The 15,499-nt window shown below is 49.7% G+C and overlaps 1 protein-coding gene across 7 annotated transcripts in view; it reads left to right on the forward strand.

The window, feature by feature from the left end:
• Window positions 1-15,499, forward strand: part of SLC20A2 (solute carrier family 20 member 2) — a 52,209-nt gene that overhangs the window by 18,351 nt on the left and 18,359 nt on the right. For all 7 annotated transcript variants that reach the window (XR_013225631.1, XM_077304541.1, XM_077304543.1 and 4 more), the window contains exon 2: window positions 8,292-8,834. Coding sequence is in view for 6 of the 7 variants with exons in the window: in XM_077304541.1 (XP_077160656.1) it covers window positions 8,546-8,834 (289 nt within the window). In the remaining variant the exon portion in view is untranslated. The remainder of the gene's footprint in view (window positions 1-8,291; window positions 8,835-15,499) is intronic.

Here is a 15,499-nt window from a genome sequence, read left to right on the forward strand (position 1 = left end):
GCTCCGCGGGAGTGGTATAAATAAAACAGTAAGGGCCCTGGGGGAGGGCCCTGTCCGGGATGAGGAAGGGTAGCCATTGGCCCCTTCCCCTGGAATGGCAAGCAGAGGGCCCAATCGGCAGGCGCAAAGCGCCTGCCGATTGTGCTCTCCACTTGCCATTCTGGCCCCAAGGGGCCAATCAGCCCCTTGGCACCAAGCTGCCGAGTTGGGAGGGGCAAAGTGCCTCCCGTCCCGCCCCCCCAAACCGCCGCCTTCCACGCACGCCACCATTCCCACGCTCCAGCCAGCTGCTCACCGTGGGTAGCCTGCTGGAGGCGGTGGAGGTGGCGATGGCAGGATGCTTGCGGCCACGCAGAGCCCCTTAGCCGGCCTGTGGTTCGGCCCGCCCCCAGGAGCCTTTGGCCGCACCCAAAGAACAGCCCCGCCGCCACTCTGGTGTGCCGGGCCTGTCCCTTCGCCGCTCCTTCTTGCCGGGAGCTGCCTGCAGCCAGCCTTCGCCCCAGCATGACGGACAGGCTCACCGCGGTAAGCAGCACCACGGCCTCGCGTCCTGTCCGCAACTCAGGAGGGGGCCACTCCTCCGCTTCCCCACCCCCACCCACCCAGCGCGCTCCTCCACCCCCAAAAGCCCCTACGAGCCCACTGCGCTCCATTGCCGACTCTACCCACACAAGCACACACACGCACACACAGCCACTTCGCTCTTCCTCTGCCCCCCCCCGCCCCCCCAATCTCCCTGCGCTGCGGCCACTTCACCCAACACACGCGCACACACACACGGCCACCACGATCTTCCTTCGCCCCCCCCTGCAATCCCATTGCGCCGCAGCCGCTTCACCCTACACACACACGCCCATCTCCCCCCCACCGGACCCTTCACACACACCCCTCTCCCATCCCATTCGACCTACCTCCATGCCTGCCTGCCTTCCTTCCTTCCTTCTGACTTCTTGACTTCCTCTCTTTCTACATCTCCTTCCTGTCTCTCTGTCTCTCCCTCTCACTTGCTTCCTGTCTTCCTTCCTCACTTCCTTTTCCCCTCCCTTCTATCCATCCCTTCAAACACCCCTTCTCCTCCTTTCTCGCTCCCATTCCTCCTTCCCTCTTCTACCTTCGTTCCCTTCATTCTTCCTCCCCATCCACTAGCGCCCGCTGTATTTCTGTTACAGCGGGCTTAATTTCTAGTTAGATTTTATAAACCAATGTAAAAGCATTAAAACACAGCACACTAATAATTAGTGGTGAACTACAAGTTTATGGAAGCATAGAGAGCTTTGAGTGGGTTTGGGGCAATTAGATAATATGATGTCTCCTCCCAAGGAACTGTACATTTAAATGCTGTAATTCCTGTATCAGATGTGTGTTTTTTTAAATATTCTAAGATTTCCATCTTCTCTTGATATTCATGAGAATAAGCTCGTAAATGTGGCATTTTATGTATTTACTAGCTTCAAAGGCCATTCCTAAGAACAGGCCCTGAAAGGGTCCCCTCCCCTGTCCCTTGGCCAGGCAGCTTAAGGTGGCTTTGGGCCGCAGCTCGCAGCCAGAACAAGTAGGGCAGGTGGGGGCTGGGCAGCTCATTAGCAGCGGCGGGACAGAGCTCCTTAGCAGGCAGGCAGCAGGCCAGGAGGCCCTTGTCAGCAGGCCCAGCCTAGCAGGCCAGGAGGGCCTCGTTAGCAAGCTCTCCACCACGACCCTTTGCCCAGGGCCTCTCCCCTTACCTGCTGCTTGCTCCAGGCACTGAGGTGTCTGAGAGCCAAGAGGCTAGAGTCCAGGGACGGATGGCGGGAGCTGCAGAGGCAGGGCCAATCAGGGCAAAGCTGGCTGTACTCTGATTGGCCCTATTCTAACTGGGATAGCCGGACACGTCCCACCCTCCATGCAGTTTCACAAATATATAGAGGAACAACAATGGATAAGGATTTATTTAAATGTAAGTGTAATATTCCATGCAGTGGTGTGGGTTTTCCAGAAAATGTTGGAGAAGATTATCCAAAGCCATAAATAGAGTTTGATATATTTTTAATAACTGGTGTAAATTTTGTATCCCAGTAACATTTATTTCTTGAATTAAAATATTCGCTGAGGGGAAAACAAATCAAGTAAGTTTAAATGTGCAAACAAATGTAGAACTTTATGCAGGAATCGTTTGAATTGGAATAGTGCTTAAAAATTAAAGACAATATAATTAAAAATCATGGAGCAGTTCCCTTACAATGTTTCAATTGAAGGAAAAAGAAAAACTAAGAATCCCATATGTGTGTAGAGTCCAACCATCTAGTCCAACCCCCTTGCACTGTGCAGGACACTCACAACCCTATCGCTCATCCACTGTCACCTGCCACCCACTTGAACCTTCACTGAATCAGCCTCTCCGTCAGATGGCTATCCAGCCGCTGCTTAAAAATCTCCAAAGATGCCAGGGCCACAGCAGGTTGGAGATTCCAGGAGCGCCTCAGTGAAGCAGTGAGTTTCGCTTTGGGTTTTGACTTTACCTGCACAGCCAGTCAGATGAATTCATAACTTTTTTGGGGGGATGATTATATGTATCAGAGTTTTGATTTCCCAATCCCGGTTTTCAAATCAATAAATGTGCGCATGCACACGCCCTCATCCAGTTTCTTGGGATAATCACCTGAAGCATCAATTGCAGCTGACCCTGTCAGGCATGCTCACTATTGTATATGCAGAGGCATCCATCAACTCTTTTATAAAAGAATGAATCATTAGAAATGGAAGATCTTCTGCAGAAAATAAATTATTTGATGTTCTGAGGGTTGTAATTGGAATGCTTTTTAAAAATCATAGAATCATAGAGTTGGAAGGGGCCACACAGGCCATCTAGTCCAACCCCCTGCTCAATGCAGGATCAGCCCAAAGCATCCTAAAGCATCCAAGAAAAGTGTGTATCCAACCTTTGCTTGAAGACTGCCAGTGAGGGGGAGCTCACCACCTCTTATAGGCAGCCTATTCCACTGCTGAACTACTCTGAATGTGAAAATTTTTTCCTGATATCTAGCCTATATCGTTGTACTTGTAGTTTACCCATTGTGCGTCCTTTCCTCTACAGCCAACAGAAACAGCATCCTGCCCTCCTCCAAGTGACAACCTTTCAAATACTTAAAAGAGGGCTATCATGTCCCCTCTCAACCTCCTTTTCTCCAGGCTGAACATTCCCAAGTCCCACAACCTATCTTCATAGGGCTTGGTTCCTTGGCTCTAGATTATCCTCGTCACTCTCCTTTGTACCCTTTCAATTTTATCTACGTCCTTCTTGAAGTGAGGCCTCCAGAACTGCACACAGTACTCCAGGTGTGGTCTGACAAGTGCCGTATACAATGGGACTATGACATCCTGTGATTTTGATGTGATGCCCCTGTTGATACAGCCCAAAATGGCATTCGCCTTTTTTACCACTGCATCACACTGGCTGCTCATGTTTAGCTTACAATCCACAAGTACCCCAAGGTCTCGTTCACACACAGTGTTACCTAGAAGCGTATCCCCCATCCAGGAGGCATGCTTTTCATTTTTCTGACCCAGATGCAGAACTTTACACTTATCTTTATTAAATTGCATCTTGTTCTCATTTGCTCATTTTTCCATTGTGTTCAGATCTCGTTGAACTCTGTCTCTATCGTCTGGAGTATTTGCCAGTCCTCCCAATTTGGTGTCATCTGCAAACTTGATGAGTAGTCCCTCCAACCCCTCATCTAGATCATTAATAAATATGTTAAAAAGTACCAGACCGAGCACCAAGCTCTGAGGTACCCCGCTACTCACCTCCCTCCAATCTGATGAAATACCATTGACAACAACTCTTTGAGTGCGGTTCTCTAACCCAGTGGTCCCCAACCTGCGGGCCGCGGCCCGGTGCCGGGCCGCAAAGGCCATGGCACCGGGCCGCGGCTCCCTCTCCCCGCCCCGCCCCCGCAGTAAAAAACTTCCCAGGCCGCAAGCTTGCGGCCCGGGAAGCTTCTTACTGCGGGAGGCGGGGAGAGGGAATCAGGGCCGGGCCGCGCCTGTGCGGGCCACGCCCGCTCGGCCCGATCCGCGGGCGCGGCCCGATCCGTGGGCGTGGCCCGCGGGCTCGGGTGCGGCCCGATCCGTGGGAGCGGCCCGCGGGCTCGGGTGCGGCCCGATCCGCGGGCGCGGCGTGAGTGCGGCCCGCGGGTGCGGCCCGATCCGTGGGTGCGGCGTGGGCGTGGCCCGCGGGCGCAGCCCGATCCGCGGGCGTGGCCCGCACGGGCGCGGTCCGCGGGGGGCGCGGCCCGATGCCCTGCCGGTCCCCAGCCTTGGAAAGGTTGGGGACCACTGCTCTAACCAATTCCCTATCCACCTAACTATCTGAAAATCCAGATTGCAGTCCTTCAATTTATCTATCAGAACATCATGAGGAACCTTATCAAAAGCTTTACTAAAATCCAAGTAAACGACATCAACCGAATTTCCACGATCCAGCAAACCTGTTACTTGGTCAAAAAAGGAAACCAGGTTGGTCTGACAGGACCTGTTGGAGATAAATCCATGCTGACTTCTTTGGATCACCAAATTGTCCTCCAGATGTTTGCAGATCGCTCCCTTTAATATCTGCTCCATTATCTTCCCCACAACGGAGGCCAGACTCACTGGTCTTTAGTTTCCCAGGTCATCCTTCCTTTTTTGAAGATCGGAATAACGTTTGCTCTCTTCCAGTCCTCCGGGACATCTCCAGTCCTTAAAGAGGTCCCGAATATGATGGACAAGGGTTCTGCAAGTTCTCTGGAAAGTTCTTTAAGCACTCTTGGGTGCATTTCATCCGGCCCAGGGGATTTGAACTGTGGGAAAAACTTGCCCAACAACTTTGTGCAGCTGTTTATTACATCATGCCAACCATCAAGTAAGCTGCAAGGTTCCCCTTGGCTCACTAGAGTAAGAGTCTGACCCGGCTGGCCTGATCTTGTAGGGTGGGCCCTGGCTGGTACTTGGATGGGAGAGCACCAAGAAAATCCAGGTTCCAGGCACAGAGAAAGGCAATGGCAACCACTTCTTAATGTCTCTTGTCTTGAAAACGCCATGGGGGGTCACCATAAGTCAACTGCAAACTGACATCACACAACCATTACTGTGTGTGTGTGTGTGGAAGCTCTGTTCCTCCATGTTCTGTCTCCCTCAAACACTTCTAAAGGCCCCAAATGTTTGTGATGGGGTGTCAGGCGATAAGAGGGAACGTACCTCACCGGGCACCATGGCCTGGATGGCACAGACTAGCTCGATCTCAGATCTTGCAAGATAAGGAGGGCTGGCCTTGGTTAGTATTGGATTGGAGGTCCAGGGTAGCCGCACAGAGGCAGGTCATGGCAAACCACCATTGTTTGTCTCTTGCTTTGTACGCCCTATGGGGTCACCAGAAGTCAGCTGCGACGGGATGGCACTTTCTACCACCACTAAGTGTGGGCCAGTTTCCCCTCTCTGAGAACACAAAGTTGTCTGCCTCTCTGTTAAACTCAAACTTTCCCAAGAGTCTATTGAGGTAAGTTCACTGAGCTAAACTCTGCCTCAATGACCCAGGGCAGGTCCTTTCTGTCATGCTTCCTGCCCCCTCCCAATCCACAGAAGCAAAGCGTGCCTGTTGATAGACATGCAGCAAGCCTGTTGGAGTCTTTAGTTTGCCAGGCACAGGATCATCCATCTTCTGTGCTGCCTGAGGTTTCACAGGCTATTCTGGGATCAAAGAATCTCCCGTTTAAGAGAAGCCACTTGCAGAGGGATCCATGCTCCAGAAAGCATAGAAAAAATTAAACAGTATCTTCCAACAGCTTCCCCAGCGATGCTCACTTAAATGAGGCCCTTGGCTGCCGTGCGGTGCTTTGCTCCTTCCTTCCGTGGGGCTGTGGAGTTCACCCGGCCACTTGGCTTCTGGCCTAATGAGCTGCTGGCCTGACCCAGCTGGAGCAGTGTCTCAGCAGAGCCCCTCTCCTCGCCTCCCGTTCCATGCCGCTGGGCATTACTCATGGGCAAAACCAGATTGCTCGGAATTAAGGCAGCCTGGTGCCGGATGGCAATAAGATATTTTTCAGCTTCAAACTGAAAAGACCATGCAACTTAAAAAATTAATAATAATCCAGCAGATTGTTATGCAAAATACCGTGCAAGGAAACGCGTCTCTTACAAGACATTAAAATCTCGGGGCCAAGTATTTCATAGAATCCTAGAGTTGGAAGGCTTTTATTTCCAGAGGCTGCCGGATGCGTCTGGAGCAACCTGCAGAAGGGGTCAGGTGGGGTATCCTGAGAGGCTGGAGGAGAGCTCTGGGGAATAAATATTGACTTGAATGTTGGGTCCTAAATGTCCTGGAGAAAGGATATTTGAGCATTTATGGGAGACTTCAGAGTTTCTGATCTTGCATCTCTCGCTCCCGCATGGGCAGCAGCCTTTCATGGGACAGAACCGCTTGCAGCCTGATGGGAAATCTTTGGCTGTCGAGGTGTCTTTGGCTCAATGCCTTTCTGCCTGTGGGCCTGGAAAGAGTGGCCTTCCTTGGCTGGCTGCTTGTTACCATGCTGAGCAAATGACCTGCAGTTCATCATATACAAGGTTGCACCAATTTCTAACGAGTCCCCTCTCAAGACATGAGAGAGCCCCCTCCCAGGTGCTAATACTTAGTACTGGTGAATACTGCCACACACACACAAAAAAAAAACCCTGCCTCTCCCCAAAATGCAGTTGAGGGGGATGAAGCACTGAAGATGAGAATTAAGGGCCTTTCCGCACAAGGACCAATGTTGCCAATTGGTCCCACAAAGCGGAAACGCTATTTTAAAAAGTGCAATCTCGGCGTTACGCATACCTGCATTTGTAGTGGAATTCAGTAGCGTTTCATTCATTTCCCACAGGTTTCCGGTCTCGCAAAAATCACTCGACAGGAAGCGATTTTTTCTGTGCTTTGACCCGCCCCTGGCCGTCAATCAAACGTACAGCCAATGGGCGGTTGTTATCATGCCCCGGGAAAGCCCCTTTCCCTTTAAGAACAGGTTTAAAAAAAAACCCACACACATTGCAACAAATATGCCTTGATTCTTCCTAACGTAGAGACCCATCTAGCTGGCAGCTGGTGTGTGAGCTGGCGATTCATCGTTACCACGCTCCCCCGAGTGAAAAGAACCCCCCCCCCTGAACGGGGCTGTGTTGTGCTTGGGGACTTAGGGGAGCTTTAAAGCACTTCTGTGGAGGGACTATAGCCGCTGGGTGAATGAAGCCTCACTGGTTCGTTGCTTTCTGCTTGCTCCAAGAAAAAAAATGGCAATTGTTTCGCCGGAAGTTTGAAGGAGAGAGCCAGGGGGAGGGACTTTGTTGGAACCGCAACAATGGGAACGAACAGATCTTTTTCGCTACTGTTGCAGATTGTTTGCAAGAGTGTAGAGCTTTTCGGAGGGTGAATCCACTTTTCCTGATTTCCCTTTAAGCGCTACAACGAATCACTTTTTGCGGGACTGTTTCAGGAGTGTGGCAGATAGTGTGCGACATTTTGCGGAACTGCAAATTAGTAGCATTTACAATTTGCAAGCCTTCTGCTACATTAAAGTTATGCGGAATGGCCCTAAGTTTGACTGTCAGGGCAGCCCAGCCTAGGAGGAGGAAGCCGCGGGGGGGGGGGGAGATCTGGGCTGGCTCATTCATCACAATGGTACACTCCCTTCTGTCTCTCTCCACGTGATTCTGATTACAGGGGTCTCTCCCGTATTTGCCCCTTGTTGCTACCTGTGGGGGTGGAGTTTATCTTGGCTCTGCGAAGGTTGAAAACCCATTTTTGACAGTGTTGTTTTCTATGCAACTCAGTCCAGTGACATCAGTTGCATTTGGGATGATAAAGGCTGGGGAGAGAGCTGTGTTTTATGGATTCACAATGACTTCAGTTTCATTTCATAGGTAAGGATTGTAAGAAGGGAATTCTGTTCTGGGTCCATCCTTTCTAGCATTAGAGCAGAAGCCCCAGATGGGCAGGCTCAGTGGTTGCTGGCTGCTTTCTGCTAACTGTGTCTAGGCTTTTAGGAACATATAATCCAACTGTTCTTTTGTCAATGCAGAATTTTGGAAAGATGATAATGATGCAGGACCTGCTGCTTTGGAAGTATAGAATCATAGAGTTGGAAGGGGCCATACAGGCCATCTAGTCCAACCCCCTGCTCAACGCAGTATACTTCATCATAGTTTTGTCTGAACAGTTCTGCTGCCATTGTTGAAGCCCAGTATTTGAATTAAACAATTGGCATTTTTAAATGTTTTCTTATAACCTTTTTTCTCTGTTGCAGGAGGAAGCATCGCAACTGTAATTTCATTGAAGCAAAATATGGAATGGGTTTTATTGATGACAGAAACCAAGCAAAGAAGCAGCCTTGACATTAATCTGAAAACCAGCAGTTAGCAGTTTCCGCACCCTCTGACACCAAGCAGCACTTTCAAGAGGCAGCTCATTGGCCACAAGGAACCCGCTTCCCATAGCGGTTTGTGAGCTCTACTGGTTTGCATAGTCCCACACCTACAAAGAAGAACCACACCTGGGAAAATGGCATTGGATGAGTACCTGTGGATGGTCATTGCAGGGTTTATCATTGCTTTCATCTTGGCCTTCTCCGTGGGAGCAAACGATGTCGCCAATTCTTTTGGTACGGCTGTGGGCTCCGGGGTGGTTTCTCTGCGGCAGGCCTGCGTTTTGGCTTCTATTTTTGAAACGACTGGCTCGGTACTGCTGGGAGCCAAAGTAGGAGAAACAATTCGTAAAGGTATCATTGATGTGAACCTGTACAACAGCACCGTGAGCCTCTTAATGGCAGGAGAAGTCAGCGCCATGGTGGGTAAGTAGCCTTGTTTTAAAAGATCTAATTGGACTGTCCTTCATCCTCTGCTGGCAACTGCCTGTATGCCACTTCCCTTGCCTGTTTCTTCAGCCGCCTTTTGCTAAATAGAAGCTGTGCTTGTTATCCCACGCACTCAGCCTTTGTGTGGTAGAAGCTTGCTATGGTTCTGCAGTTGTCCTGAACAAGTGGGGCGCTGCAGATATAGCAACACGGATACCTTAACCATAGCTTAAAGGTCAGGCACAGGCCCTGCAAGATGTTCTTCTCCCCCCCCCCCTTTGACACCATTGTCTGTTCTGATTGATGCCAACCAGTTGCCTCTTCACAAGTTTTGAACCTGGTTAAGAGGATGTGGTTTGAAGGTGGTTAGTGTGAAGAAGAAGAGTTGGTTCTTATATGCCGCTTTTCTTTTGCAGGGGGAGTCTCCAAGCAGCTTACAATTGCCTTCCCTTTCTCTCCCCACAACAGACACCCTATGAGGGAGGGGAGGCTGAGAGAGCCCTCATATTACTGAAGAAGAAGAGTTGGTTCTTATATACCGCTTTTCTCCCCAAAGTGGCTTACAGTCGCCTTCCCTTTCCTCTCCCCACAACAGACACCCTGTGAGGGAGGGGAAGCTGAGAAAGCCTTGAGATCACTGAAGAAGAAGAAGAGTTGGTTCTTATATGCTGCTTTTCTCTACCCGAAGGAGTCTCAAAGCGGCTTACAGTCGCTTTCCTCTCCCTTTCCTCTCCCCACAACAGACACCTTGTGGGGTGGGTGAGGCTGAGAGAGCCCTGATATCACTGCTCGGTCAGAACAGCTTTATCAGTGCTGTGGCGAGCCCAAGGTCACCCAGCTGGCTGCATGTCGGGGAGGAAAGGGGAATCCAATGCAGCTCACCAGGTTAGAAGTCTGTGGTCCTAGCCACTAGACCAAGCTGACTAACACTTAACTGTGGTATGAGGAGAAAAGACGGGTTTGAGGATTGAGGGGGGCTGGGACTACACTTGGCTCAAATCCTGCTTTGGGTCTTCAGAGTGTCTTTTTCTGCTTTAATACCAAGAACACCTGAAGAGGATTTTGACAGGGTTATTTTAGGTCAAGTGGAATGTAATGGGGGTAGCAACCCATTTTACCAACACACATATTTAGGATCCAAGGGTTAGTGTGGCATGCAGGATCCTACAAGAGATATAAATGGGGGGGGGAGGGGGAAGGCAGAGGGGAAGTGATATGGGGCGGGACATTTAAATTTGAATTTTGATGGGAGGAAGAAGCCTTACAGGAAGCAGGGGAGTTGAAGGAGCTGGCCTTTGACCTGGATGTGATGTTACAAGATGGGACGTCATGGGACATGAGCTCACATCCTTGTGGAACTCCCTTCCCTCTCCAGGCTTTGCCCCCAAATATCCAGAAATTTCCCAGAATGCCATGGCAGCAGAGGAGATGGTGGGAGAAGAAAATAGTAAGTGGTCGGCAGAGGAGAGGAGAGGAAGAGTTAGGCAAGGCGATGGGAAGGAATGTGGACAATAGGGCAGAGGGGGAGCTTGGCAAGGGAGGAAGCAGAGCCAGAGCAGAAGGGGAGCAGGGCGGAAAGGCAGTGGAGACCCTGCCTGATGAGTCTTTGCAGGACTCCAACTTGTGCTAATATATTATCAGCTTGGAGAAGAGGAGGTGAAAAGGGATGTGATGCCTCTCTTTAAGTAGCTGAAGAGTGGTCACTTGGAGGAGGGCAGGGAGCAGTGCCTGTTGGCTGCAGAGGAGTCCAGTTGGGTCCACAGTAATAACTTTAAACTATGTATAGAACGGTATCGGCTAGATATCAGGGGGGAAATATTCACTCTCACCGTGTTCAGAGTAGAATCGACTTCCCAAGGAGGTGGGGAGCTCCCCCTCCCTGGTGGTCTTCATGCAGCGACTGGACAGATATTTATCCTGGATGCTTGAGGCTGATCCTGCCTTGAGAAGGGGGTAGACTAGATGGCCTGTGTGCCCCCTTCCCACTCTAGGTTTCTATGAGTCTGGTTCAGCAGTGGAATGGGCTGCCTAAGGTGGGGAGCTCCCTCTCACTGACCGTCTTCAAGCAGCGGCTGGACAGATCCTTCTCCTGGATGCTTGAGGCTGATCCTGTATTGAGCAGGGGGTGGGACTAAATGGCCTGCATGACATTTTATTTATTTATTTATTTACTTACTTTATTTATTAAGCAATGTCTATACCACCCCTCTTGGACATTGCCTTCCAACTCTGGTTCTACAATTATAATATTTTTTTTTGCCAAGGCTGTTGAATTGATTGTGCAAGATTATAAACCAACGTAGGTTTGTGCAAAGTTTTGTAGCACTATAAAAACTGCCAAAGTCTTGCAGCAGATCCCCTTTGCCTGAATCCTGTAAGTCAACTTCCCTTTGGCAAATGGGAGGCCTCTTCCAGCACTGATGCTTGCAGTGGATCCATAAAAATAGCCCCTAGCACATTTCTTCCCACCCGGTTGTTACCTGGCTTTCATGTCTGGAAAAATCCTGTTTGGAACAGGGTAGCCTCTGGAGTCAATGAAAGGCCCCAGCAGGTGCTCTTGGTCTCCCTCAGGTTTTAGAAATGTTTTCAAGAATTTAAAAGGGTGCCATATGTTTGCCATGTTAGTGGCATCCACGGAGTGCCAGATATGAGGAACAGGGAGAACCCACCCTGCCTATACTTTCACTTCTCCTTTCTTGCCAAAACTCTGGCATGTGATGGAGTTTTAAGAAATGCCAGCCTGGTATCTTGGAGGCCATTCAAGAGAGCAGAGGTGATTTCCAGGCTGTGTGTCTTGTTCATCCATCACCTCCACAAAGGCAAGATTGTGTGGTCCGTGTGCCATCTCCCTGTTTAGGCAAGTCGACAAGCTGACTCAGGTTTGCTGGCTTTACTGAACTCCCCAGAGTTCAGGCTGATGTCAAGTGAAGCACTTTGGCAGTAGCAAGTCCAGGCTGCCTGGACATGGCAGGTGTACATGGAAGAGCAGCAGATTGTCCTTTGTCATGCTGGACTTGGTAGATGCTCTCCAGTGCTCAGCACCACATGGTAGATTCCCCACTCTCCTGAGCTTGGGGAAGACGGACGTCAGCTGCAGCTTTCCCTCCACCTCCTGTCTGCCTGCAGCTACTTCTCTTCCTTTCTCACCAGTTCACTTGTCGGCACCCTTTCCCACTCTCTCACTCCCATTTAGGAAGAGGTGTTGTCATTGTCCTCCCATATCTAACAGGAATGTAGGTAGCCTGGTTTGCCTGGAGAGGAACGGTTAAGTTCCTGGCTCACTAGAATCTTAGAGTTGGAAGGGGCCTCGTGGGTAATCTAGTCCAACCCCCTGCACTATGCAGGACACTCACAACCCTATTGCTCATCCACTGTCACCTGCCACCCCCTTAAGCCTTCACAGAATCAGCCTCTCCGTCAGATGGCTCTCCAGCCTCTGTTTAAAAATTTCCAAAGATGGAGAACCCACCATCTCCTGAGGAAGCCTGTTCCACTGAGAAACTGTTCTCACTGTCAGGAACTTCTTCCGGATGTTTAGACAGAATTTCTTTTGAATTAATTTCATCCCATTGGTTCTGGTCCATCCCTCCGGCGCAAGAGAGAACAACTCTGCTCCATATGGCACCCTTTTAAATTCTTGAAGATGGTTATTAGATCCCCTCTCAGTTGTCTCCTCTCCAGGCTAAACAGACCAAGCTCCCCCAACCTTTCTTCATTCGTCTTGGTCTCCAAACCCCTCACCATCTTTGTTGCCCTCCTCTGGACATGCTACATCCCTCTTGTCTACATCCCTCTTCAGCTGTGGTGCCCAAAACTGAACACAGGACTCCAAGTGAGGCCGAACCAGAGCAGAGTAAAGCAGTACCATCACTTCCCATGATCTGGACACGATACTCTGTTTGATACAGCCCAAAATCCCATTTGCCTTCTTATCCACTGAGTCACACTGCTGACTCATTTTCAATGTATGGTCTACTCCCTAGATCCTTTTCGCACATGCTACTGCCAAGACAAGTATCCCCCATCTTATATTGGTGTATTTGGTTTTTCCTACCTAAGTGCAGAACTTTACATTTGTCCCTATTGAACTTCATTTTATTCAGTTTAGCCCACTTCTCGAGCCTATCAAGATCATCCTGTATTCTGTTGCTGTCTTCAGTTGTGTTTGCTACCCCTCCCAGTTCAGTATCGTCTGCAAATTTTATAAGTATCCCCTCTAATCCCTCATCCAAATCATTTATAAATATGTTGAACAACACAGGCCCCAGGACAGATCCTTGGGGTACTCCACTGGTCACTCTTCTCCAAGAAGATGCTGAACCATTAACAAGTACCCTCTGGGTACAATTTGTCAACCAGTTATTGATCCACCTGACAGAATAAGGATCCATATCGCGTTTTACCAACAAGAATATCATGTGGAACCTTATCAAAAGCTTTACTGAAATCCTGATAAACTATTTCCACAGCATTCCTCTGACCCAGCAAGGTAGTCAGTTTTCGAAAAAAGAGAAAGTTGCATCTTGAGTCTTCTAGTTGCATCGTGAGTCTTCCCCATAAACTGTGCTGGGACCGAAGCTGGAGATTACTCCCCTCTGCCTGCCCATCCAGCTGGGCTGCCAGACCTTGCCACTGATGGCTACTCTTGGTGCTGAATGACACCCAGGTCCTGTTTGCTGCAGGGGCTTCAGAGAGCTCTCCAGTGTTTTCCAGAGGAAGCTGCTTCTGTGCGAGGGCTGCTGATGCATCTGGAGCAGAGTGGAAGTGAGTCATTTGTCCACTGGGATTACGCCTGTGCCATGCCAGTCAGGTGCTCCCTCCCCCAGAATTTTCTCTAATCTCCCTATAAAGCAGGCCAGGCCAGTGGCCCTCACGGCAGGTGGGGGAGGGCATGTCATCAATTAGGCATTGTGTACAGCAGGACTTTTTGTCCTGTCTCTCCTGCTAGTCTTTTAGTGGAGGATCCCAGGGACTAGCTATGTGAGACACAGAGGGACAGAAAGTTCTTTCCCCACCATTCTTCTTCTCTGTGTTTGAAGTTCCCCCTCCCTGATGACTTGGCTTTTATCTGCAGGAGGGGTCCTTTTGAGGTCTCTAAAACCCTTAGGAAATGGGATGGCCACAGAGGCGGCACCCTGTGCTCCAAGGGTGGCTGGGCCTTGTGCAGGGCAAGGGTGTTGAGAGGCTGGCCAGCTGGCTGGCTGTCTCCCTTGAATCCTAAACACAGAGCTGGTGCCTCCACACTCTCTCTCTACTTGAGACACTTGTTGGTTCCTTCTGAGCCCGTGGAGACCTTACATAAAACATCGTCCTATTTCATGGCATGTTAGGGAACGTGTAGAAATGTAAGAAAATAACTTTACCAAAATAACCCTTACAGTAAGTCACCTGGATATCACTACTGATGAGCCAGTCCAGTTCAGTAAAGTCAATATCAAGCTCCTGCAGACACCAGCTGAGCCCCCCCCCACTAATCCATCCTTATTTGTGTTGTTTAAGTGTTGAAATTCCCATTAGAAACACGAAACACTTTATTTTATTTATACACCATCTTGCTTGTAGTGGTTTACAGCATGAATACACAATATAAAATCAACATAGCGGTTAAAAGCCCCCTGCAGAATGCAGGAAACGTACAACCACCTGCCCACTGACAGTGATCCCAGTTCAGATGTGGAAGACCCCCCACCTGAGACCCTGAAGAGCCACTGCCAGTCTGAGCAGGCCATACTTCAAGGGAGATGACCGTGGGTGGGCTGAGACAAAGGTGTTAGCGGGCCTAGGAAAAGGCAGCCATCATGTCTCCATAGGTCTAGCTGCCGGTGCCTGGGAAAGAGCTTTCCCCTGGCAGAGGGGCCAAGGACGAATGAAGTGCAAGACAAAGAAGTTTGCCTAGGAGCCCCTGGGCAAACAGGATGGAGCTGGTCCAGTTGTTCAGCAATACAATGGAGTGTGTGAGTGTGTGTGTGTGTGGGGGGGGGGTTCAGGAGGAGAGCAAGATTTGAGCCAGGAGGCCTCCGGGTCAGGCATGGGCTGTTATTCGGAACCTAAGGCAGAGAGCAATCTCTCTAAGACGGGGTCTGGCCTGGCTCGGCAGACTTTAGCAGTGTCTTGGCTTTGGCTCAAGCCTAGACTATTGAGGGGTGCTGCTGGTTATAGGAGAGAGTGTGCCAGTCTGTGAGGCAGGGGTCCCGCCATACTTAACAAGGACCTACCTGAAGGTTGGCAACGCTAGAAATTAGAATATTTTACTTTGTTGCCAAAGTGGCTGTTCATTTTTTTTCATTTTTTTTCTTATTGTCATTTGTAGATCTGTCGGTGCAAGTTCCCAATAAGCAGACTCTTTGATCAAAATAATTTTTATTGAAGAAATAAGTGAGCCAGGCAAGGGTGTCCTTGTTGAAACTTAATTCTGCATAAGCCAGCACACCTACAAGGATTTGGATTTCTTGTGGCTTTCTAAAAGTCTTGATAATATATAAAAGCAAAACTCATATCATACCTTCTGTTCACCCCCTCCCCCCCAAAAAAACCAACTCCTTGTGCAAGTGTTTAACTTAATCCAGAATTTTTCATCAGGCTGGCTATTAAAAAACAGGAAAGGCTGGGGGGAGGGGGGAGGTTTTCTTGATCAGGTCCTGAGATTTGCCAGAGTCTCACAC

Source organism: Paroedura picta, chromosome 11, assembly GCF_049243985.1.
Source record: "Paroedura picta isolate Pp20150507F chromosome 11, Ppicta_v3.0, whole genome shotgun sequence".
Classification (NCBI taxonomy): Eukaryota; Metazoa; Chordata; class Lepidosauria; order Squamata; family Gekkonidae; genus Paroedura; species Paroedura picta.